This window comes from Scardinius erythrophthalmus (genome assembly GCF_964197995.2).
Source record: "Scardinius erythrophthalmus genome assembly, chromosome: 5".
NCBI classification, from domain to species: Eukaryota; Metazoa; Chordata; class Actinopteri; order Cypriniformes; family Leuciscidae; genus Scardinius; species Scardinius erythrophthalmus.
In genome coordinates this window covers 52,702,429-52,726,135 of record NC_138225.1, presented here as the reverse complement: position 1 = coordinate 52,726,135, position 23,707 = coordinate 52,702,429, and the positions used below count along the sequence as shown (strand labels likewise).

General features: G+C 42.8%; 1 protein-coding gene across 2 annotated transcripts in view; it reads right to left on the bottom strand.

Annotated features, from left to right (window-relative positions):
* rgs3a (regulator of G protein signaling 3a) overlaps nucleotides 1–23,707 on the bottom strand; it is a 174,292-nt gene that overhangs the window by 86,913 nt on the left and 63,672 nt on the right. The window contains exon 1 of one of the 2 annotated variants that reach the window (XM_081365196.1): nucleotides 3,816–4,196. The exons of the other annotated variant lie outside the window; for it this stretch is intronic. Coding sequence (XP_081221322.1) covers nucleotides 3,816–3,830 — 15 coding nt within the window. The 5' untranslated portion in view covers nucleotides 3,831–4,196. Of the gene's footprint in view, nucleotides 1–3,815; nucleotides 4,197–23,707 lie in introns of those variants that run through there. 2 annotated transcript variants of the gene reach the window in all.

The following is a 23,707-nucleotide window of genomic DNA, read 5'->3' as shown; positions in this document are numbered from 1 at the left end:
CTGCTCAAAATGGCCTGAAAAGCAGAAACGTAAGAATGGTAAACAAGCGCAAACTAGTAGAACTGCTACTAAAAACTACAGCTACGAAGTAAAGCATGTAAAATCAATGATTCCTCTCTTAAAAACAAACATATTATATACAAAGACACACACTGTGATCATAAGAACATTTGGCACATATTATTATAGAAGGGATGTTTTTGATTCCTCTGTTCCAGTGGACTTATTATGATTTTAAGCTAATAAACTGGAATTTGAATAGAATTGGCCACCGCAGAATGCAGGATGATCTATATCTGATGGCTTGAGGAATTCTGCACTGAGATCCAGTTTAAGCGAAATCTGAGTGACGTCGTTTTGAACAAAGTCATGCCAAAAAGGAGTTTGTTTGGAGTTCGTATTGAGAGTTCAAAACAGCGTAACAAAGCAAACTTTCGGGAAAAGTTCGTTCCAACTGGTAAACACCTTTAAACTACCATAATCTGTGGTGATGATGTAATAGGTGGGCGTGGTTCTGAGGCTCCGCCTTCTTTGACGTGTAAATCTCCAGTTAATTTCTTAAAACGTCAGACGTGAGTAAAAACATGAAGAGCTTTATAGTAGAAGCTGAAGTTAATTCTAATTTAAAGTTTTTTTCATGTTTACTAATGTAAAGCTGCTTGCTTTTAAGCAATCTGTTGTATACAGTGCTATATAAATAAACGTGATGTGTCTGGAGTGTTGAATTGCAGAGATAGTGCAAACATCCACATCACTATATGATCAGATGCTTTCTGAACTGCTGTTTTCTCACCGCTGTCATTTTAGCCAGGCATTTCAAACTTCTTTTTACCCCTAAGTGATGAACGAAGACGAACTTTACCATAAGTATACTGGGCCCTTGAGAAGCACTTCCAACCAAGCTGATATTAGAAAAATAACACGAGCATAGCATCATTTCTGTTGCTGTGGTTCAGATCTAGTTTTGGCACGGGTTCTGTCATGTTCCCTTCTTGATTATAGACTCTCCACAGTTTGAAGTTTCTTTGCTTTAACAGTAGGTTAACATGCAGTTTAAAACTGTCCATGGTAAATAGCAACCTAAATTCAGTGCAACAACACTATTTACTGTAGCAATGAGCCACAATACTGCACTAAGACCTTCTTTTCTATGTTCACAGATATGACATAAATCAAACAACGTAAACTGTGTGTTTTCCACCAAATCAGATCCAACATGTAGACTTACTGTGAGTTGGGGTAAGGGATGAACAAAGCCATCAAAACAGATTCAATTTGCCATTCGCCACCATAGAAATCCACCATATTGTTTTGAAATAATTAAAAAAATATATATATTCACATAAAAATGTAGCCTACTGAATATAAAACAATGAGTAAATTAGAGCATTCCTTGAAATGAAACATTCTTTGACCCATGGTCAATAAAAAGAAATGTACTGTCCCCCTGTGGTGAACATCCAGCTTTTAATGTTGTTTATATTTCTATGTGGTGTTTTTAATATGGTTTAAGTCAAACCATGTGTAAATTCATAAGTCGACAGCATTGCTGAGTATTTTCTCCTTAAAACTGCAGTGAACCAAAGACAGTCTCAAAAACACGCTTTGAAATCGCTGCTGTTTCTGATGTCACAAACTACCTTGTAACTAGGGCGATTAATCGCATCCAAAATAAAAGTTTGTGTTTACATAATATGTGTGTGTGTACTGTGCATAATTATTTTGTATATATAAATATACTGTTTTGTGTTTGTTCCTTTAAATGCAAATGAGCTGCTGCTCCTGGCACAGGGGGCGGAGCTTCAACTGCTTATGTCCTTTTACCTCACACACACACATGCACTGATTATTTCAAAAACTTTTAGCCTTTAATGTTCAAACCGGAGTCAGACAATGATGGAGGGACTCAAGAAGAAGTGACAACATGTAGAAGCAACAGGACATTTCTGAATGGTTGATGAATTAATGTAGCTGATGTGTAGTTATCTTCTAGTTATTGATTAGCATATTCTGTCTTGATAATCTATAAATCGTGTTCCGGGGGCGGGGCTTATGTAAATTATAGAGTTAGTGATGTCTCTACCAGCCGTTTGTTGTAGTCCTTAAAAAGCGATTTCTGTAAAAGCAAATATCTCCCTTTGCTTTAAACTTTGAGCGTTGCAACTTTGCAGATGTTGTTGTTTATGATCAAACAGCAACATTACACTCTAACTAAAGTTAGAAAAGTGAAATCATAATCAACCACCCCTTTAACAACTACCTAATAAACAGTAATTAGTAGTTTATTGAGGCAAAATTAAAGTGTGACTGTATTTCCAGTATTCTGAATGGTGCACAACCCTGGTGTCTAAGCTGTTGGTACGTGTGAGTTTTATTTTCATTTTAATCTCATTTTACCATTACTGTTGCTTTGCACCTTAATGGTTCCTCCTTTCCATGGGAAATAAGAAACAAGGGTTTGCTGGTCTTTCTTTCGTTTGGTTTCGTACATGGTTTCGTACACACAAAAGTAAATGTATTCTACGTGCAACAGCTGAAATGACAAAAAAAGCAACACAAGCAGCTCTTAAATCTACTTTTTCATTCATTCTAATAGGACACGTCACGCCATATTTGACATCGCCGGCATCAAACACCATTGACTGAGTATGTCTTATCACTGACGTAAAACCTTGCATGACACATCTTGACACACGCCATCTTGTGTGCAAGCAATGAAAGGGAAGATTTGTAATCAGTAGGGACTTAATTATTGAGTTTGTTGCTCACACAACAACGACTGAACGGCTTCAAACACATCACACCAGTCATATGAACTACTGTACTTTTATAGCACTTTCTTTGTATGGAAAAGAGCCGTATGAACACTTTGCTAAATTTCTCTTTTTGTGTTTCACAGAATACAGTTTGAAACGACATAAATGATGACGGATTGTGTGGGTAAACTATTTTAAGTTTTTCTCAAATGCCACAACAGCAGGAAGTGTCTGAGAACAACACGTTGAGAAATCTCCTCTTCAAATGAGTGCGCTTTCTTAGTTTCCTGCGCATTTACACGCACGTCTGTCTCATACAGTTACAGTTTACCTCGCCTCCATGAGCATTGTGGGAAATGTACAAGTCAGCGGCTGCCCAGTCATATAAACCTCATACAGCAATCTATCATCACGCAAGTCGTATGCTTTGCTCTATGTGAAAACTAGAGCAAGAAACTATTTAACAGTTTTTCACTTGCTTATCTCAGCAAATGCCATTTATAACCAATAAAACACACACACAGACATAAAATATGAGCATGTTAAACATTTCATATATGGTAATCATCACTCATCATAAAATATTACCTCCTAAAAAGGAAATAAATCCAAAATAATATCCACAAAATATACGTAGGCTACACTGTCCGTATACATGAAGCTTATCATTGTTAGAAGTAAACATAAAATATGCATCAGAAAGCCTTAAAAAGATTCAAAAGACACCAACTTAACTATATTAAACTGAACTAAAAATCTAAAATAATTATTGAAACTTGCATTAGAAATAAATAAATCTGCATTAGAAAAACTTTAAGCAATTAAAAAGAAACCGCATATTTTTTGTCTAAAACTCAAATTTAAACCATATATATGAAATGTAATCTTTACTGAAACCCATTGTGATATTCAGTGAAACTGCACATCCATGTCAATGTCAGCTACACATTTAATAAAATAAAAGATCAAATAACAAGGTAATGTATTCCCGTCTTCCCGGTCACACACACACACACACACACACACACACACACACTGTTAGGTGTAAAGCAGGTGTACCTTAAAGACAGGCATCTGTCCGCTCTCTCACATGTGCTGATCCTCAGTCCTGTACGTTAAACGCCTCTTCTGCACTTCTGTCTACAAATGCAAGTTCCCTTTTTTGTGTCTGTTTTGTTCTACCTGTTTCTTTCGCTCTCTCTGTGTGGATTTGTCTCCCTCTCTCCACGGTTTTATTACATTTGCTGCAGACTGTATGTGTGTGTGTGTGTGTGTGTGTGTGTGTGTGTGTGTGTGTGTGTGTGTGTGTGTGTGTGTGTGTGTGTGTGTGTGTGTGTGTGTGTGTTTGTGTGAGTGAGTGAGTGTGTGTGTGTTTGTGTGTGTGTGTGTCAGCGGCTGCTCTGAGGCGCGACTGTGCTGCTGAACAAAATTACTGGAGAGAGAGAGAGAGAGAGTGAGAGAGAGAAATAGAAGACTGCACATGTCCTGTCTGTCTCTCTCTCTCTCTCTCTCTCTCTCTCTCTCTCTCTCTCTCTCTCTCTCTCTCACACACACACACACACACACACACACACACTCTCTCTCTCTCTCTCTCTCTCTCTCTCTCTCTCTCTCTCTCTCTCTTCTCTCTCACACACACTCTCTCTCTCTCTCTCTCTCTCTCTCTCTCTCTCTCTCTCTCTCTCTCTCTCTCTCTCTCTCTCTCTCTCTCTCTCTCGAGACAGGTCGCTGTCCCGCACTGCTTGCTGTTATTTTTAGAAGCGGCCGAGTCGTGAATCAAAAGCTCGCAAAAGAAACAGGCACATGTCATACGCCAGCAGATCTCTGTCACACACACACACACACAGTCCACACAGGTATTTGTGCACATTTCATCAGCCCTGGTGCATTAAAACTGCAAGTTGTTTTATTGTTGAGAGGTCATTACTGAAGGAGGCTGTGCGTTGTGTTCTCATAAACTAAGGTTTTATGCTAAATACTCAAAACAGACTATTCAGCAATAATGACCAGAGATAAAGCCGTCTGATCTATAATACGTGATAGATGATCCCAATGCAAGGTCATGTGAAACCTTCAGTCCTCCTACTAGTCAGGTCCGGATCTTCAAGATTGTGTAACCCTGTAGGCATTTTTGAGGAAAAGTTGTTATACCACATTTTTAGAAAGTTCTATGTCTCCTGAATAAGGATCCACCGTATAACATTTGAAATAAGGGTCCCATTTTCTTGTAATTGTTATTGAAAGAATAGGTGCATTATTCACAGCCGAAACACTAGAGGTGGATAGGGTACATTTTTGAAGTTATAGATATTACCATAAAACCTTTCCAGTTTTTCACTTACATAGAGACAGACATTTTTTGTATTACAAGTTTTCTGAAATGTCATGTTTACATATGCAAATGAGGCATACCAGTATATATATATATATATATATATATATATATAAATAATTCGAGGGGCAGGCATACCAGTACGCGGTTCTCCCTTTCGGGCTAGCCCTGTCTCCTCGCGTCTTCACGAAGGTTGTCGAGGCAGCCCTTGTTCCTCTCGACGCTTCAGCTTTGGCTACGCGATTGAGTCCCGAGGTGGGCAAGGCAACACGGCATGCTCCGAGTCCCAGTGACTTCGACCTGCCGTCAGACCTTCACCCCGTGGACGAACCTCAGTCTTCTATGGGCTGGAGTGCCTATAGAACGAGTTTCCTGGCATGTTGTTGTATCAACAGATGCCTCCACAATGAGCTGGGGCACCATGTGCAATGGACACGATGCCGCGGGCTCCTGGACAAGCGCCTTTGGCATGTCAATTGCCTCGAGTTGCAGGCTGTACGTCTCGCCCTGCACCGCTTCTGTGCGTTGCTCAGGGGTCAGCACGTATTAGTCCGATCAGACAATACCGCCACAGTAGCGTACATCAACCGACAAGGTGGTCTGCGCTCCCGCCGTATGTCGAAACTCGCCCGCCACCTCCTCATATGGAGTCAGAAGCATCTGAGGTCGCTTCGAGCCATTTATATCCCGGGAGACCTGAACCGTGCAGCTGATCTGTCTCGGTTTCGGCCTCTCGCTGGAGAATGGAGACTCCATCCCCAGTCGGTTCAGCTGATTTGGGATCAGTTCGGGGACGCACAGGTAGATCTGTTTGCCTCCCACGACTCGTCCCACTGCGACCTGTTTTATTCTCTGACCGAGGGCACGCTCGATCTTTGAAACCTCCATGTGTGGTTCCTGGACAGGACGAGGCAGGTTTGAGTACCCTACCACCAGCGGTGGTGGCTACCATCACTTCCGCTAGAGCATCGTCCACGAGACATGCCTATGCGTTGAAGTGGAACCTCTTCGTCAACTGGTGTTCTTCTAAACTTCAAGAACCCACGAAAGGCCCGATCAGTGTCGTGCTTTCCTTCCTGCAAGAAGGGTTGGAGAGAAGGTTGTCTCCCTCCACCCTGAAAGTGTATGGTGCCTCCATTGCCACACATCATGATGCAGTTGATGGTAAGTCCATTGGAAAGCACGACCTGATCATCAGTTTCCTGAGAGGAGCGAGGAGACTGAATCCTCCTCGCCCTCCTCTCGTTCCCTCTTGGGACCTCTCAGTGGTTTAAACTGCCCTGCAGAGTGCTCCCTTTGAGCCTCTGCAATCAGTGGAGCTTAAGTTCCTGTCAATGAAGACAGTGCTCCTGGATGCATTGGCCTCCATCAAGAGGGTAGGGGACATGCAGGCATTTTCGGTTGACGAAGCGTGCCTGGAATTTGGACCGGCTAACTCTTACGTCATCCTGAGACCCCGGCCTGGATATGTGCCCAAGGTTCCCACCACACCCTTTCGAGACCAGGTGGTGAACCTGCAAGCGCTGCCCTTGGAGGAGGCAGACCCAGCCTTGGCACTGCTCTGTCCAGTACGCACCCTCCGTGCTTACGTAGACAGAACGCATTGTTTCAGGACTTCAGACCAGCTCTTTGTCTGTCATGGTGGGAAGCTGAAGGGAAAGGCTCTCTCCAAGCAAAGGTTGTCTCACTGGATAGTGGACGCCATTGCTTTGGCTTACCAGCAGCAAGGTCGACCATGCTCCCTTGGTGTGACGGCCCACTCCACCCGGAGTGTGGCATCCTCTTGGGCTCTAGCGCATGGCGCCTCGCTAACAGACATCTGCAGAGCTGCAGGCTGGGCGACACCTAACACGGCCTCTGGGCGACCCCCACGTGTGTAGTCCACTGTAAGCCTCTCTGAGCATGTGTCTTTCCCTCGGCAAGCCACCTTGCCACCCCTGGGTTTGAAATATTCCACCTGCGGCTTGACACCCTGGGGTCATGTGTATTCCAAGTCCCCCCCCTTCGGGCTGGGCATAATTGCATATTTCCACTGATATATGCTTCCCAGTGTACCTTGGTACCTTGGCATAATTCCAGCAGCTATTAAAAACTGTCCCTTTCATGTTAATGTTGTTTTTTCATTGTTTACATGTTTAAATATTCTGAGAATGCATAGTTTAGTTCTAATGTTTAATGTTTAAAAAGCAATAAATGCATTAAAACGTTTTTTTTTTTGGCAGCCATTTTGTTTTTATTGTTTATGCCAAAACAGTGATGTTTACAACTTGTTATACGGCAGAAATGGATTCAGCACCTAAAAATCATATAGAAACAACACTTGAAGTACTTTTCCTCAAAAATGCCTACTGCATCTTATCCAGGGCTATTTATCTATTTTGGGACTCGACTATACAATCAGTTAGATCCGAGACGTCACATTCATCACAGAGTTAAAACCAGCCTGGAAAGGCATTTGCAATTTGGGGAGACTTGACCGAGTTACAAACTTGTCAGTTCTAATGGCTGCACATCAGTCTCATTAAAGTCTCATAGACACTCTGCTGAAATAAATTCATTCGTCAGAAAGCAATAAACGAAACTGTCTCAGGACCCTTTACCATAAAACATATCTGCCATGCAGGACTGACGTAACATTAACGTTATAAATGGTTATTGTCCTCTCTTTAAAGACAACCAAACAAGATCCATCAAAGGTTGAGTATCCAGTTTAAATCTAGCAAGAGGTTTTTTTTTTCCTGATATCAATCATCATTAGAGCAGAAGACATGTTGGAGAAAATTAGCTTGGTCCATAATTCATGGGATAATTCACCCAAAAATAAAAATTCTGTCATCATTTACTCATACTCATGTTGTTTATTCACACACACAGAATGTCGGTAACCAAACAGTTGTTGGACCCCATTGACTTCCATAGTTTTTCCCCCTGTATTATGGAAGTCAATGGGGTCCAACAACTGTTTGGTTATCGACATTCTTCACAATATCGTCTTTTGTGTTCGACAGAAGAAAGAAACTCATACAGGTTAGGAACAATATGAGTGTGAATAAATGATGACAGAATTTTCTTTTTTGGGTGAACTATCCCTTGTAAAAAAAGTGCCATAGGTCTTAATTGTGGCATTTGTTAAAACTATAATAAGACCATTGATGGCTCTTCATTACCATACTTATAGGCCAATGTTTATCGATTTTAAAAAACAATCCGGTAACACTTTATTTTACAGTGTCCTTGTTACATATGTTACATGTACTTACCATAGTAATAACAGTAAATTATGTATAATTACATGCAACTAACCCTCAACCAAACCCTAATCCTACCCTAACCCTATAGTAAGTACATGTAGTTCATTAATATTACACAGTACTTAAATGTATAATTACTCTGTAACAGTGACACCTTAAAATAAAGTGTAACCAAACAATCTAGTACTTTCTATAAAAAAATAGCCTAAAAAATACTGTATAGTAACTACAGCATGTTACTACAATAAAATGTGATAAATTTGTGTAAGGGTGATCATGAGTAGTTTTAACAGTGTGTCCAACCCGATTACGAATTTTACGAGGTGGCTAATTCGTTTAAATTCATACGACCTCACTCGTACGAATTTGAACGATTTTTGCTAAATCGTACATATTTTACGAGTTGCCCAATTCATATGAATTCGTACGAGTGACCTACACCTGACCCCGCCCCTAAACCCACCCATCACATGGGTTTAGACAAATCGTACAAATTCGTACGAATTAGCCACCTTTTAATCACTCGTACGAATTCGTATGAATTGGTCGTGAGATAGCGTTGGTATGTAAGGCAATATATCTAAGGGCAATGTAAGGCAATATATCTAAGGGCAATATCTTGCACCCAGCGCAATTGACTTTGTACACCGCATGTATCATTCCTATTTTGCACCCGACGCACAGCGGACTTTTCCCTCCACAGACGCACGTCGGTAAATTAGGGAATGAACTTGTGCTCCCGGGGGGGCGGTTCAGCGTTAAAGGAACACTCCACCGTTTTATGAAATAGGGCTTATTAACCTTCTTTCCTACATTTAGATAGGTGGGCAAATGCATTTTTGTCTCAGTGCATGCTTTATTTTAGTTTGACAGGGTCGGTGCTAGCTTAGCTTAGCATAATGAATGGAATCCTTTGTTGCCAGCTAGCATGTCCTGAGTAAAAGTAATATAAAGAATAAAATAAAAAAACACCTAATTACTTCTTGTGGCCTGCATATTCACAATGAGTACAAATAGCGATGCAGATTAACACTAGGCGATTTCCTATGCAGATATGTTAAGGACTATATTAGGGGGAAGCACATGCGAGGCCACAAGAAGTAATTAGGTGTTTATTTTATTTTATTTTTTTATTACTTTTACTCAGGACATGCTAGCTGGCAACAAAGGATTCCATTCATTATGCTAAGCTAAGCTAGCACCGACCCTGTCAAACTAAAACAATGCATGCACTGAGACAAAAATGCATTTGCCCACCTATCTAAATGTAGGAAAGAAGATGAATAAGCCCTATTTCAAAAAACGATGGATCGTTCCTTTAAGAGGAGGCGTGTTCCCGCGCAAACGTTCCCTGGTGCTATTTTGCAGTTTCAGAAAACAATTCCGCCACAGACAAGGAGAAACCTCGTCTAAAGTCAGTGGCGCGTTATTCAGATGCTATTTTAAGGGCACATGCTTGGCCATAATGTAGCGTGTGCACAACGCACATACACTTTGCTTCTCTCATCTACACACAGACACAGCAGTTCTCATTTTTACAAATCATATATTATAAGGAAAAATATTCCACATGAGGGAAATCATTGTTGTGTCCATGAAGATGTGAAAAAATAGGCATAAATCTAGCTTACACATTTATCCAAATTATCATTCGCCTGTTTAACCGAAGCTAATCTGTGTGTGTTTCTCCATCCCCAATGTCTCTTCTCTGTGTTTTACGGCCCTGACGAGAACGTCGTTCTCCTCGGCTGTGAACCGCTCCTGGCAAATCCGCCATTATAATAGCAATCCGCCATGGAACAAGCGCGCCTGCTCTTAAAGGGAACGTGAGATGTCGCTCTGATTGGTTTATTTCACGTTATGCCCAAACCACACCTATGAATAATGAAGCTTCTTCAGACCAACACATTTTAGATTTGCGTCGGACGCAAGAGTCATTTATATGTATAATAGCAACAGTGCCCAAGACCCGCCCCCAAAGTTTCTTGCGTTTCACATTTGATACTTGCGTTTCAGATCGTTAAAATAGGGCCCTCAGACTCAAAGGGTTTTTAGAATATTGTTATTCTAAATTATTATTTACAGTGGCAAGATTAACAAATAATCAGATGTCGCCCGAATGAATATTCCAACAACGCTTTGTAGTAATTATTTATAGTAAATAGTAAACTGCTCACACACAACTATTACAAAATCTTTAAACACTCACTGATGCTCAAGAAGGCAACATGATGCATTGATATGTGTGTAGTGTTTTTAATATGCTCAGGGTAAATTGTACTGTTTTAGTCTTCTAGAAGACAGGAAGTAAAAGTGTTACTGGCAGACTGGGAATAGAGGAGCTTCAGCAATGAAGAATATTGGAAAAATAATGTTTTTTGAACATTCAAGCATGAAATGAATGCATTGTTTTTCTTTCTTGAGCATCAGTGAATCAGTTTGCAGCTTTTGTAATAGTTGTGTTTGAGTCCCTCGAGTGTGAAAAGATGGATCTGTCACTGCTGGAAAGGGTTCAAATATGCAGAAGATGCTGGAAAACCAAAGAACGTTCTGGATCTGGAGGATTTATCTGAGGAACATCAGGGCAAATGTGGGACAGAATATCACAAAACAGTCATTGGTCATCCAAGGACACACAGTATTATGATTCAAGGGTATGTAAACTTATGAACAGGGCTATTTTTATAAATTCAGCTTTTATTTTGTCTTGTGGATGTCACGTTTTGGTTTTGTCATTGTCATGTGATTCCTAGCCTGACGTCGTCATACTCAGATTCTAGTAAAAATATGAGACTGATCTGCTCCATTGGGCTGTGATTATGGGGCGTGTCAACCGAACCAGGAAGGAAAATGCCTCTACACTCAATTGGATAGACCTACAACCAATCAGAGCAACGGAGTAAGTTACGTATGTTCTTCATTCCTCTTTCCGATCGACAAATGCCTTGAGCGCGGTTCTCTGTTCCTCTTTTCAAATGAATGCGCTGTCGATATCTTCTATAACAGTCGGAATCTACACATGATGTTTCATAAACAGAGTTCGGGAGGAGCACTTCATCAAACTATTACCATGTCTACCCTATCAGCATGAGAGGAAGCATATATATATTCACTCTGTCAATTCACCTAACATTCATTGACAGTTTTCAGCATCCCTACACTCACTCTCGGCTTGTTCTTCCACAGCCGTGAATATGGGAGGAGTACTTTGTGTTCGGGCCGAATACCGAGTCTCCCTCTCCTCGGACAGCATGCCAAATATGCATTTATTCTATCTGTGTGAAATCTCAATTCTCCAGTGGCAGTCATCTTTGTTGTAAACGAATTCAACCCAAGCGCTCTTTGGTGACGTGGATGATTAATTTACAGTTGATCATCTGTCCATCATCGTATAAAGCCCGCCCTGACAATTTGATTGGTCTGAACAGCTCTGGTTCAAGCGTAATAGCTCCACAACGGATCAAGTCCAGAACGAACTTCCTGACCTAAAAATGTTGTGGGCGGGGCTTAGTTCCGCTGGCATCCAAGCTAGTGATTCCCTGTTTGTCATGTGATCCTGCCATGCGTCTTGTCACTGGTTAATTGCCTGATCATTGTTCACAGGTGTCCCTTGTCTTGTAATTAGTCTGTGTATTTAAGCCATAATGTTTGCCATGTGTCTGGTGTTTTGTTTCCTGTAGAACACTGGTTGTAAGTCTATGTTCATGTTCCTGGCTTCATTTTGAGTTTTTATGCCATGTCATGTTTTTGTTTCATGTTTGATCTTGTTTGTAATAATGGGTTCTCAATAAGCTTGCCTCCAGTGGTCTACAGGAAACAAAATACCAGACACATGAAAAAATTATATATATATATATATATATATATATATATATATATATATATATATATATATATATATATATATATATATATAGACATTTTGCAGATTCTGCAAAAACTTTTGAATACAACTGTAGATATTTGCACATAAAATTGACAATAGGATGGCGAATCAATTAAAAAAAAAAATTGCACAGGTTTCTGTGAAAATGTGAAATCACATCTTTAAAATGTGTAATCATAAATATGTACATACAAAATCATTAATTATTTTGTACATAAATTATGTACTCTCTACACTGTTAAAATATTAATAGGCTATATTTGAAAAGTACGTTTTTCATTAATTGTCACAGTACAGTAATTAAAATATAATTATTTAATTAGCTCATAAAAATACTTACATGATATTTGTTATGCTTTGTAAACAACTTATTAACCATATAAATGGTGAACAGTATTTAAACCAGCAGTAAAATAATTGTTAATTGTTTTTAGAAGTAAATAATCTTCACTTAGATTTGGTCATGGGAAATCAAAAACTTAAACCAAGTGCTTTAAACCAACCTTTATTGGACATTAATTGCATTCAAATTCAGTGTTCTTTATGTTTACAAACACAAAAAACACACACACAAAACACACACGTAGGGTTTCCATGTTTTATGGGGACTTTCCATAGAAATAATGATTTTATGTGAGAAAGTGAGAACTATAAGATAGCATAAAAAACATTATCTAACTCTTTACAAAAGAGCAAATGAAACAGTAATAATTTGGTTAATTACAGTGACAATGAATGAAGAACTCACATAGCCACAGTATATAGGCTATAAATATTTTAAAAGTGTAGGGACTACAATATATTATGAATTAACTATAAACTAGTAGTTTGCAAATGAATTTTAAATGTATATACTTATTATAAAGTGTTACCAATATTCCAATATACTTCTATTTTTTTTTTTATGATAATAACATGAACAAACATTTCTATCTGCTCACAAGCTGCTTTTACCCATCTTATCACGCACACACTAATGATAGACAGTAGGTGTGCGAGAGTGTGTGTGTGTGTGTGTGTGTGTGTGTGCACACGCACTCCAGTGTGAGGTAAAGATAGTCCCTGAGTGTCCAGTATGACGCAAGAACCGTTGAGCGGCCGGGTTATTTTTAGCCTCTTCCAGGAGTGTCACAGAGCAACGACTGCAGAAAACAATGTTTCTATAATCCTGGACATAAAACTCCTCATGTCAGACGTGGGACATCACACATCGAAAAGACTACAGCGTGTTTATGAATTACTCATGACCTCATGCTGCTGTTCAAAGACTATTGAGCTTCATTAAACACAAAAATACACAATGAAAGAGACCATATACAAAGTCTTGATTTTGTTTTTGGATTCTAGAATAGGTTTTCATGCTTGAATGTTCAAAAAACATTATTCTTCATTGTTGCAGCTCCTCTCTTCCCAGTCTGTCGTTTCCCGAAAGCATCGTTAGCCAACTATGTTCGCAAGTTCCGTCGTTATCAGCAGTTCAACGAGTCCGTGTTTCCCAGAACATTCGCAAACAGCATCGCAGAGTGGTGTGTTTGGAGCGACAGCTCTCGACCTTGAAGAGTTTCTAGTTTGCATAACATGTGGACTCAATAAATCCTTATCTTGAGCCAAATAATAATTCAGTACAATCTGTATCTTTTCTTTAGAATACATACAAATGTCATTTACGTCTTTTAGTTTGTCAAGAGATTTAAAGCGTCATTTTTGAAGAGTGCGCATGTGTGAACGTGCTCTAGTGTGTAAGAACGAGTCTATGATTGAATCTGGAAATAAAGCAAAATAACTGAGAAAAATGAGAAATAGTCCTCAGATGTCATGTCTGTAATTTATAGCAAAACATCTAGCGTTAATTCAATCTCAAACAGATTCATTAAAAGTAGATATTTCTCCACCACCTGTGTGACGTCATTAACCAACGTGGTTGAACGACCAATTTGCGACAATATGTTTTCGGGAAACAGTCGTGACTAGCTAGTTGATTTCTTCAACGTACTATAGTAGTTCAGCAGCGAGTTACAGCGTTGTACGGGACACACACCACAGTTTAGTTCCTGTCTCTATGAAGCCCCTCCTTCAGAAAAGCACACTGTGCTCTGATTGGTCGGCTGGATCAGTGTGTTGTGATTGGTCAAGCGCTCCCAGTGTGTTTGGAAAATGTCCCGCCCCTTACCATAACTGAAATATTGCACACAAAATTGGAAAGCACTTTTTCATTCTGGCAGGTTCTTATCTGATTGGCTTACTTTACAGAAGAAAGTTACAACATTTTCCCAAAGTTGGTCAGTTAAGTGGAATCACTAGTGTTTTGACCATATTTTTTGTCCATTATTTTGCAGTGTTTTCTCTCTGCGGAGACTGTGGCATTATCTGAATCCATCACAGAGGTCAAAGAGGCATGCATGGAAACGACAGGGAACCGTTGGGTTAAATTAAGTTCAGGACATCATTGTCCATCATGTGATATCCTTGCCTTGGAAGAGGCAGCCAAATAACACATACTCATTATATAAAAAGATCAACTGACAACTCAGTGATACAGTAAGAGCTTTTCCCAAAGACATCCAGCAAGGACATGCAGTACATTACTATAGTAAGAAGTAACTGGCATTGTTGTGTTCAATTCGTTACACAATTCTTGGTTGCACTTTATTTTAAGGTGTCATTGTTACAGTGTAATTATATATTTAAGTACTGAGTAATATTAAACAACTACATGTACTTACTATAGGGTTAGGGTAGGATTAGGGTTTGGTTCAGGGTTAGTTGCATGTAATTATGCATAATTTACTGTTAATACTATAGTACATGTAACATATGTAACAAGGACACTGTAAAATAAAGTGTTACGCTAAAATACCTTAAAATAATTCTTACAGCACCTCTAATGGTGATCTGAAACACGTCTTGCATTGTTCCCTTTCAAGGGAACTCCCGTTGCGTCGAGAATGACGCTATGGGGAACGCTTTGCGTGATGACGTCTTGAAGCACATGTAAAATCAGTCCAATGGTGTGGCGGAACGTCAGAGGCGGGTGACGTCACGTACCAGGAAGCTTTCTGAGTCTTCAGTTGCGCTCTGTGTTGAATCTGTCCGTTTATTTGGTGTTGTCTGTCTATATATATATATATATTATTCAGTATGGCGAGCAAGCAGCAGTTTAGAGTGTGTGTCCATCCCTGCCCGCGTTATTTAACGGGAGGTGACACACACACTCTTTGTGTTGTTTGTTTGGGAGAGGAGCATGCCCAGTCAGCACTCGAGGGTGGTGACTGTGTGCATTGCTGTGCGCTTCCATTGCGGACGCTCCGATCCCGTTTGGCTCGGTTCAATCCCGACCACGTTCCCCAGGGCTCGGGTCCCGCCGCGGCTGAGGCTCGGCGGCGATCTCAGACCTGGGGTTCGCAAATGGATCTGTCAGTGGATGTTGAGACGGGCTCTGCCTTATCTCAGCCTCTTACTGACAGATCCAGTGCCTCTCATCAGGGTGTGGAAGCACGCGCTGCGGTTTCTTCCCCCCCGATAGAGGCACCAGTACTACAACTATCCAGCTCTGAGGAGTTGGATGTTGTCAGTATTGAAGCTGAGTCTGAGGATTCGCCACCTCAGTCTCATGCATTTGAAGAGTTGCTTGATGTAGTTACTAGAGCAGTTGACAGACTGTCTATTGAGTGGCCAGAGGATAGGCAGGACGTTCGTTCGAAAAGCAAACTCGACGAACGCTTCCTGCCATCTCGTGCACAGCCTCAGCGCAGGAGTCTTCCGTTTTTCCCCGATCTCCACACCGAGGTGTCGAGATCGTGGGGAAAACCAATGTCATACAGAGTTTACACACCACAAACATCCCATTACTCTTCCATCTATAAATATAAAGAGCATGGTTATGGGGAGATGCCGAAGGTGGAGGAGACGTTGGCGAACTATCTCTCTCCAGCAACGGCATCTTCCTTGAAGACTCCTACACTCCCCACTAAACCAGTAAAGTTTACATCTTCCCTGATTCATAAATCGTATGCAGCCGCTGGTCAAGCTGCAGCGTGTCTGCATACGATGTCCCTTATGCAGGCTTATCAGGCAGAATTACTGGGTGATTTAGAGGAGGGCGGGGGTATTGGTCCTGACACAGTAGCCGAACTGCGTAGAGCCACAGATTTGTCTCTCAGGGCCACCAAGGAGACCGCTAAATCAGTCGGGCGGTCTATGGCAGCCCTGGTGGCCACTGAGAGGCATCTGTGGCTCAATCTGAGTGACATCAAAGATAGAGAAAAACATGTTCTTTTAGATGCGCCGGTTTCTACTGTTGGGCTATTTGGAGATGCAGTGAACAGTGCGGTAGCTAAATCGCAAGAAGCTTCAAAACAGGCTGCTGCACTCCAGAAACTTCTCCCCCGCCGTTCTTTCATTGAGGCTGCTGAGCGGGAGCAGCCTCACTCCTCTAAAAAGAGCGCTGATCATCGTGCCACTCAAAAGCAGAGTGTGTCCTCCCGTGCTCCCCCACAAAAATCTCGGGGACACGGAGGGCGCGCTCAAACCCAGCAGTCTTCGAGGGGTAGAGCGGATCTGCGGACCGTTATTACCGCCAAGAAGGCTGCTGGGAAGAAATCCTGATGTCCGAGGGCTCAGGACATATGAGGGTAGTCCCCCCCCGAAGCAGAGCGGTTAACACCTCTTTTTACGGTGCCCGTCTCTCTTCGGTACCCTCAGGGGACCGTTCTGCCAACCCTGCCGCCTCCGGTGTTACAGGGCGCAGCGGTCTCCGGCGAGCACATATCTCAAGGACCACCCGGAAACGTAGTGGCCTCGGGATGCCCGCCCCCTCCGAGGAGGGTGTTAGAGCAGTCTGTTCGGTCGTTCCCTGCCGGTGCGCCGTTACAGGGCGACGAATTGACTACTCAACAACAACGAAATCCAGAAACCAGTCTCGAGAGGCTGGTACCTCTAGTAGAATCTTTGACAGCGTGGAAGCTACTGTCGAATGTTTCTCGTTGGGTCCTGCAGACCGTGGAAAGAGGGTATCAGATACAATTCAAAAAACGCCCACCTCGGTTTATGGGGGTCCTGCCCACAGTGGTGGGCCCCGAGCAGGTTCTGGTTATGGAACAGGAAGTAAACACTCTGTTAGAGAAAGGGGCCATAGAATATGTACCTCCCTCCAACAGGGAAACCGGATTTTACAGCCGGTATTTCATAGTTCCGAAAAAGGACGGGGGATTGCGTCCCATTTTAGATCTTCGAGTTCTGAACGAGTCAGTCATGCAGCTCAAGTTCAAAATGTTAACATTGAGACAGATCGTGCCACAGATCAGGTCCGAGGACTGGTTTGTCACGATAGACCTCAAGGACGCATATTTCCATATTTCCATCCGTCCGTGTCATTGGAAGTTCCTGAGGTTTGCTTTCGGGGGCAAAGCATACCAATATCGTGTTCTTCCATTCGGCCTAGCTTTATCACCCCGCACTTTCACCAAATGCATGGATGCAGCTCTGGCACCGCTGCGCCTCCAAGGTATTCGCATCATGAACTACATCGACGATTGGTTGATTTTAGCTCAGTCGCATCAGTTGGCGGTTCAACATCGAGATGTTGTTCTCGCCCACATGAAAGAGTTGGGGTTACGGCTGAACGCCAAGAAGAGTGTGCTTTCTCCACTCCAGAGGACCACTTTTTTAGGCGTAGTTTGGGATTCAGTGTCGATGCAGGCGCGCCTGTCACCGCCACGTATAGAGTCCATCCTTGCAGCTGTGAAAAGTGTAAAGCTAGGCCAGCTACTCACTGTCAAACAGTTCCAGAGACTGTTGGGTCTCATGGCAGCAGCGTCCAACGTGATACCTTTTGGACTGCTACACATGAGGCCCCTGCAGTGGTGGCTCAGGACCAGGGGGTTTTCCCCGAGGGGCAACCCATTTCGCACAATCAGGGTCACGCGGCGATGCTTACGTGCCCTGGTTATGTGGAAGAAACCTTGGTTCCTGTCCCAGGGCCCAGTGTTGGGAGCTTCTTGTCGTCGCAAACTGCTAACGACGGATGCTTCCCTCACGGGTTGGGGAGCGATCCTGGAGGGTCGCTCAGCTCAAGGTCTGTGGGAAGACCATCATCGTTCCTGGCATATCAATCGCCTAGAGATGTTAGCTGTCTTCCGGGCTCTGAGGAGCTTTATCACAGATCTCAGGGGACACCATGTGCTAGTACATACGGACAACACGTCGGTAGTCGCCTATATCAACCACCAAGGGGGTTTGCGCTCGCGCCCGTTATCCAACTTGGCACGCCATATCCTCTTGTGGTCCCAGGGGAAGTTACTGTCACTCAGGGCAGCTTACATCCCCGGGGTCCAGAATTTAGGGGCAGACACTCTGTCGAGGCAGGGGCCGAGGCCCGGGGAATGGAGGCTCCACCCCGAGGTGGTGGAGCTGATATGGAGGGAGTTCGGCCAAGCACAAGTGGATCTGTTTGCGTCTCGAGAGACTTCTCACTGTCCACTTTGGTTCTCCCTCACGCATCCAGCTCCTCTGGGACTGGATGCTATGGTTCAGACGTGGCCGAGGCTACGTCTGTACGCCTTTCCCCCAGTGGCTCTGCTCCCGGGAGTTCTGGAGAGAGTTCGCAGGGACCGGGTTCGCCTACTTCTGATAGCCCCGCGCTGGCCGGGCAGAGTATGGTTTCCCGATCTGGTCTCCCTCCTCGACGGGCATCCTCTGGAGTTACCCGTCAGGAGAGACCTTCTGTCCCAGGCAGGGGGCTCAATATATCACCCCCGCCCAGAACTGTGGAACCTGTGGGCTTGGCCTCTGAGGGGGCCCAGCTCATAGAGTCAGGTCTCTCAACTGAGGTTGTTGAGACCATTCTACAGTCCAGAGCTCCCTCCACGAGGAAACTTTATGCCCTGAAGTGGAGAGTCTTCACTTCTTGGTGTAGTGACCGTCGGTTGGACCCAGTTAACTGCCCAATTGGTACAGTGCTGGAGTTCCTGCAAGACCGGTTCACGGCAGGTCTGACCCCGTCCACTTTAAAGGTTTATGTGGCGGCCATAGGTGCTTACCACATTCCTTTGGGTGGAATGTCTGTGGGGAAAGACCCTTTGATATCTCGTTTCCTTCGTGGCACTTGGAGGCTGAGGCCTGCAGTTCGCTCTAGGGTTCCGCCATGGGACCTGTCCATTGCATTACAAGGCTTGTCCCTGGCCCCCTTTGAGCCCATTGAGGAGGTTCCTGAGAAGTTTTTAACTCTGAAAGCTCTTTTTCTCCTTGCTATTTCTTCTCTCAAGAGAATAGGGGATCTTCAAGCATTGTCAGTTGCTCCGTCATGCTTAGAGTTTGCTCCGGGTATGGTTAAAGCGTTTCTTCATCCAAGACCGGGTTATATCCCCAAGGTCCCCACTAATGTGGTCAGACCTGTTGTTCTGCAGGCCTTCTGTCCTCCTCCCTTTCAAAATGCTGACCAGGAGGCTAATAATTTGCTTTGCCCTGTGCGGGCGTTAGACGCATATGTCCACAGAGCTGCCCTGTGGCGTAAAAGTGATCAATTATTTGTGTGCTTTGGGTCCCCTAACAAAGGAGGTCCAGTGTCTAAGCAAAGGATGAGCAAGTGGGTGGTCGAGGCTATCTCACTTGCTTATGAGGCGGCTGGGCAGCCTTCTCCTTTGGCTGTCCGGTCGCACTCGACGAGGAGTATGGCGGCCTCTAAGGCCCTTATTTCAGGAGTTTCTTTACAGGACGTCTGTGATGCGGCAGGCTGGTCCTCACCGCACACTTTCGTCAGGTTTTACTCTCTGGATCTAGACTCTGCTCCAGGGTCTCATGTTTTGTCATCCTAGTGCTGCTCTATTAGATTACACACAGGACAGACATTCGTAGCTATGGAGGCGTTGGTATAGACGTTCCCCATAGCGTCATTCTCGACGCAACGGGAGTTCCCTTGAAAGGGAACGCCTCGGTTACGACTGTAACCTCGGTTCCCTGAAGAGGGAACGAGCGTTGCGTCGCCTTGCCATATCTCCTTCATGCCTGTCAGCTCGACTTCAGACTTTTACGAAGCTTTCGTTTTCTGTTTCGGGCCGGCTTTTATAGCTTCCTGGTACGTGACGTCACCCGCCTCTGACGTTCCGCCACACCATTGGACTGATTTTACATGTGCTTCAAGACGTCATCACGCAAAGCGTTCCCCATAGCGTCATTCTCGACGCAACGCTCGTTCCCTCTTCAGGGAACCGAGGTTACAGTCGTAACCGAGGCGTTTTCTATACAATTAATATTATATATGACCACTCAAATTACTATATTACAACAAAATAACTATGAAAAGAGACATTTTCATCCCTTTAGTTCAAGTACACTAGTGTGTTGACCACAGACAACCTGGCGTTCGTGCAAATGTTCGGGTCAATCACACAGAACTGAAAGTAACTCTTAATTTCAATAAGGTCCAGTTGGGTAAACGCATTAACTGCATTAAGAAATAACAGCATAAAACATAAGTTGTGTTTTAAGTTATCATCTCTAAAGAAAATAAAAGCTGAAATAACAAGTACAGTAAAAATATGCCAAAAAAAGTCAAATACAACAAATTAGAAAATGGGGGGAAATGAAAAATATCAATCATAATGTGGAAACTGCCTAAAATAATAAAAACTAAACTAAAATACAAAAACTGACTTCTGGAAGCAATTTTTGCTGCTTTTGCCACTTGTTGTGTACTTGATGTTGTTTTAGTGATAATTAAACTATAATTTCATGTGAATAAAAGATTAAAGTAACTCATCTATAAAGGGAACAGTCTTGTAATATACAGTATATCATCTCTCTTGTTTCATGCATGCATGCTTTTTCCTCCCCTTTTCCCTATAAATGCCTCATCTCATTACATGTTGCATGTCTAAATCAGAAATGAAATAATTCTAATAACAAATTCGTTTTTAGAGTATTAGAATGGTTAGAGTTGCAACATTTATCACTGAATTCCAAAAGAATGCATGCAGTGTCAAGTTGAATGCAATTTAAGTGCAGCATATTTTTCCATGAGATTGGTGTCTGCAAAAGCGAGGGAAATAAAGAGTAAAAGAGTAACGGGCCTCTGATCACTGAGAGCACACTGTGTTTGTCCTGTGGGACGCAGACAGCAGTGCCATCATTACACCGCACAATGAAATGAAACATGTATGGAAGGAAATGACAGTTAGATGACATTTCCCGTGAGTCGCCACATGGCCGTTGATCCAGCTGCTCTCGTGTCGGTGTCAGAGCGTGTGTGTGTGTGTGTGTGTGTGTGTGTGTCATGCTGCTCTCTATGCCTGTATGATTCATGAAGCCTCATCATTTCCTCTTATATCGCACAAGAGCATCACTGTGTCAAACGGACACACAGACGTATACCTGACACAATGTGACTCAATACCGGCTATGAGTTTATTAAATCACATAAATATGTACAAACCATAGTACAGGCTTCCCACACCTATAGAGGGTGTGCATTGACGTCAGCCGGACTGAGTGGCAGAAGAGCTGCAGCGTGACTGGATTCAATAGAGGAAACTGCGAAAACGCGATTAAAGTAGGGCTGCACGATATTGAAGAAAAATCCAATAACTCATTAAATAATGCGATATTCGATATGTGGGCCATGAGAGAACGACGCCTTTACTTGCATTTTGTACTTGTTTATTTATTTATTTTTTAACGTTCACAAAGTTTAATAATAAAATAAACATGGCAGGCAAGCCAACGTATTCTCATCCTTGGGCGTCATATACTGACGCTTTTGACATCGAACGCACATGGCACCCTTTAGCGTCAATATGACACGCACAGAGCTTTGTTCGGTTATGGGTAGGTTTAGGTCTGGGGTAGGGTTAGGGTTAGACCGCTAGGAGGCGTCTTCTGGCCCATATCTATCTGCGTCTCATATTGACGCTAAAGGGTGCCATGTGCGTTCGATATAGACGAAATGTGAAAAGCGCCAGTATATGACGCCCTAGGATGAGAACGGGCTGGGCAAGCACACTTCTGTCCTGCCGAGATATAGAAGACTTCATCGTAATACAAGAAAGGCAGTGTGTTACAACGGATCTCGGCTCTGCAAAGGCTAATTGTGCTTCATGTTTCTTGTCGTTGAATACAAATATAATGTAAAAATGTAGCATGAGTTTCTCATTGTGTATGTTTGTGCATAGTAAAGAATGAGAGGTGAGTTCACAGCTGTGAATAATCTGTGATCAGTGACGGATGCCGTTTGATTGGATGCACACCTTTTGACGTCAATGGCTAAAAGTCTGGGACGTTTTTCATCCTCACTTTGAAAAGTTGATTGGTCCATTTATTTGGAATAGATTATATGGATAGCTTACTTTTTTATGTACTTTTGGCATTGCTTTTTCCCTGTCACTCTATATGACAAAACTTGCAACCTATTTTGGGACAATTTGAGAACCATGGCCCTAATTCATCTCCAAGACACACACACACACACACACACACACACAGACATTTAAACGGATCTGGCACATGGCACAGCTGCAGTGAAAGACACGACCGGAACAAACAAACAGACAGACAGACAGAGCGATGGGAAACAAAGGTGAAGAGAGGCATAAAGCAAAAGAGGAGAGGAAAAAATGAATGAAAAAGAGTGAAAGATGATTCAAAGGCTGATAAAAGCATCTGTGATCAACACACACCTTCTCTTTCATGTGAACGGAGAGCAGAGAAATAAATAATAGCAGGTGTGAGATCTGAATGAAAGCCTATTGGACTAATTATGTGTTCCAATCTATGTGGAATATTATGCTAGATATCTCAGACTTCCAACCATATATTTCTATATTTTGCTGGCTGAAACATAGAAAACAGAGCAAAATAACCAGGCATACGGGTATCACCTGAGAGGATCATTTACCCCTTTAAGACAGTGGTACACCAAGCTGATGTCAAAGAACTAGCGGCAACGAAAGCCAAAAAGCTACATTTAAACACAACGCAAAGACTACAGCCGACTAGCAACTAGCATGAGCGTTCTGCGCCTGCGTGTAAAGAAATAACTGTCTAGGGGCTTTCGCACAGGGAAGTCCGCACCAAGGTCCGAACCAAAGTTCATGTTTTGATACACTGTACACATTCAGTTAGTTTGGTTTGGTTTCACATTGCAATTATGCGAGCGCACTAAAGAACTTTAAATGACGTACTCGTGTCCTGTCGTCATTATCTATATGGGCTGCATCTTGACATTGATTGGTTTGTAAACGGACGTGCGTCTGACGTCAGTGTGTTGTCAATTTGGCGGCTAACTTTGACAAGAATAAATGAACAGACGCATATCGTTGCCACTATACTGTTATTATTATGGCATTACTCCCTGCAGCGCCAACTATACTCGAGGCTAGTTCAAATTCGCCAAATGAACGTCCTCGTTGTGCGAACATTTTATCGTGTGTGTGTGTGTGTGTGTGTGTGTGAATCAGCTGGAAGAAACGCTGTGGGCAGGACTGACAGGTCT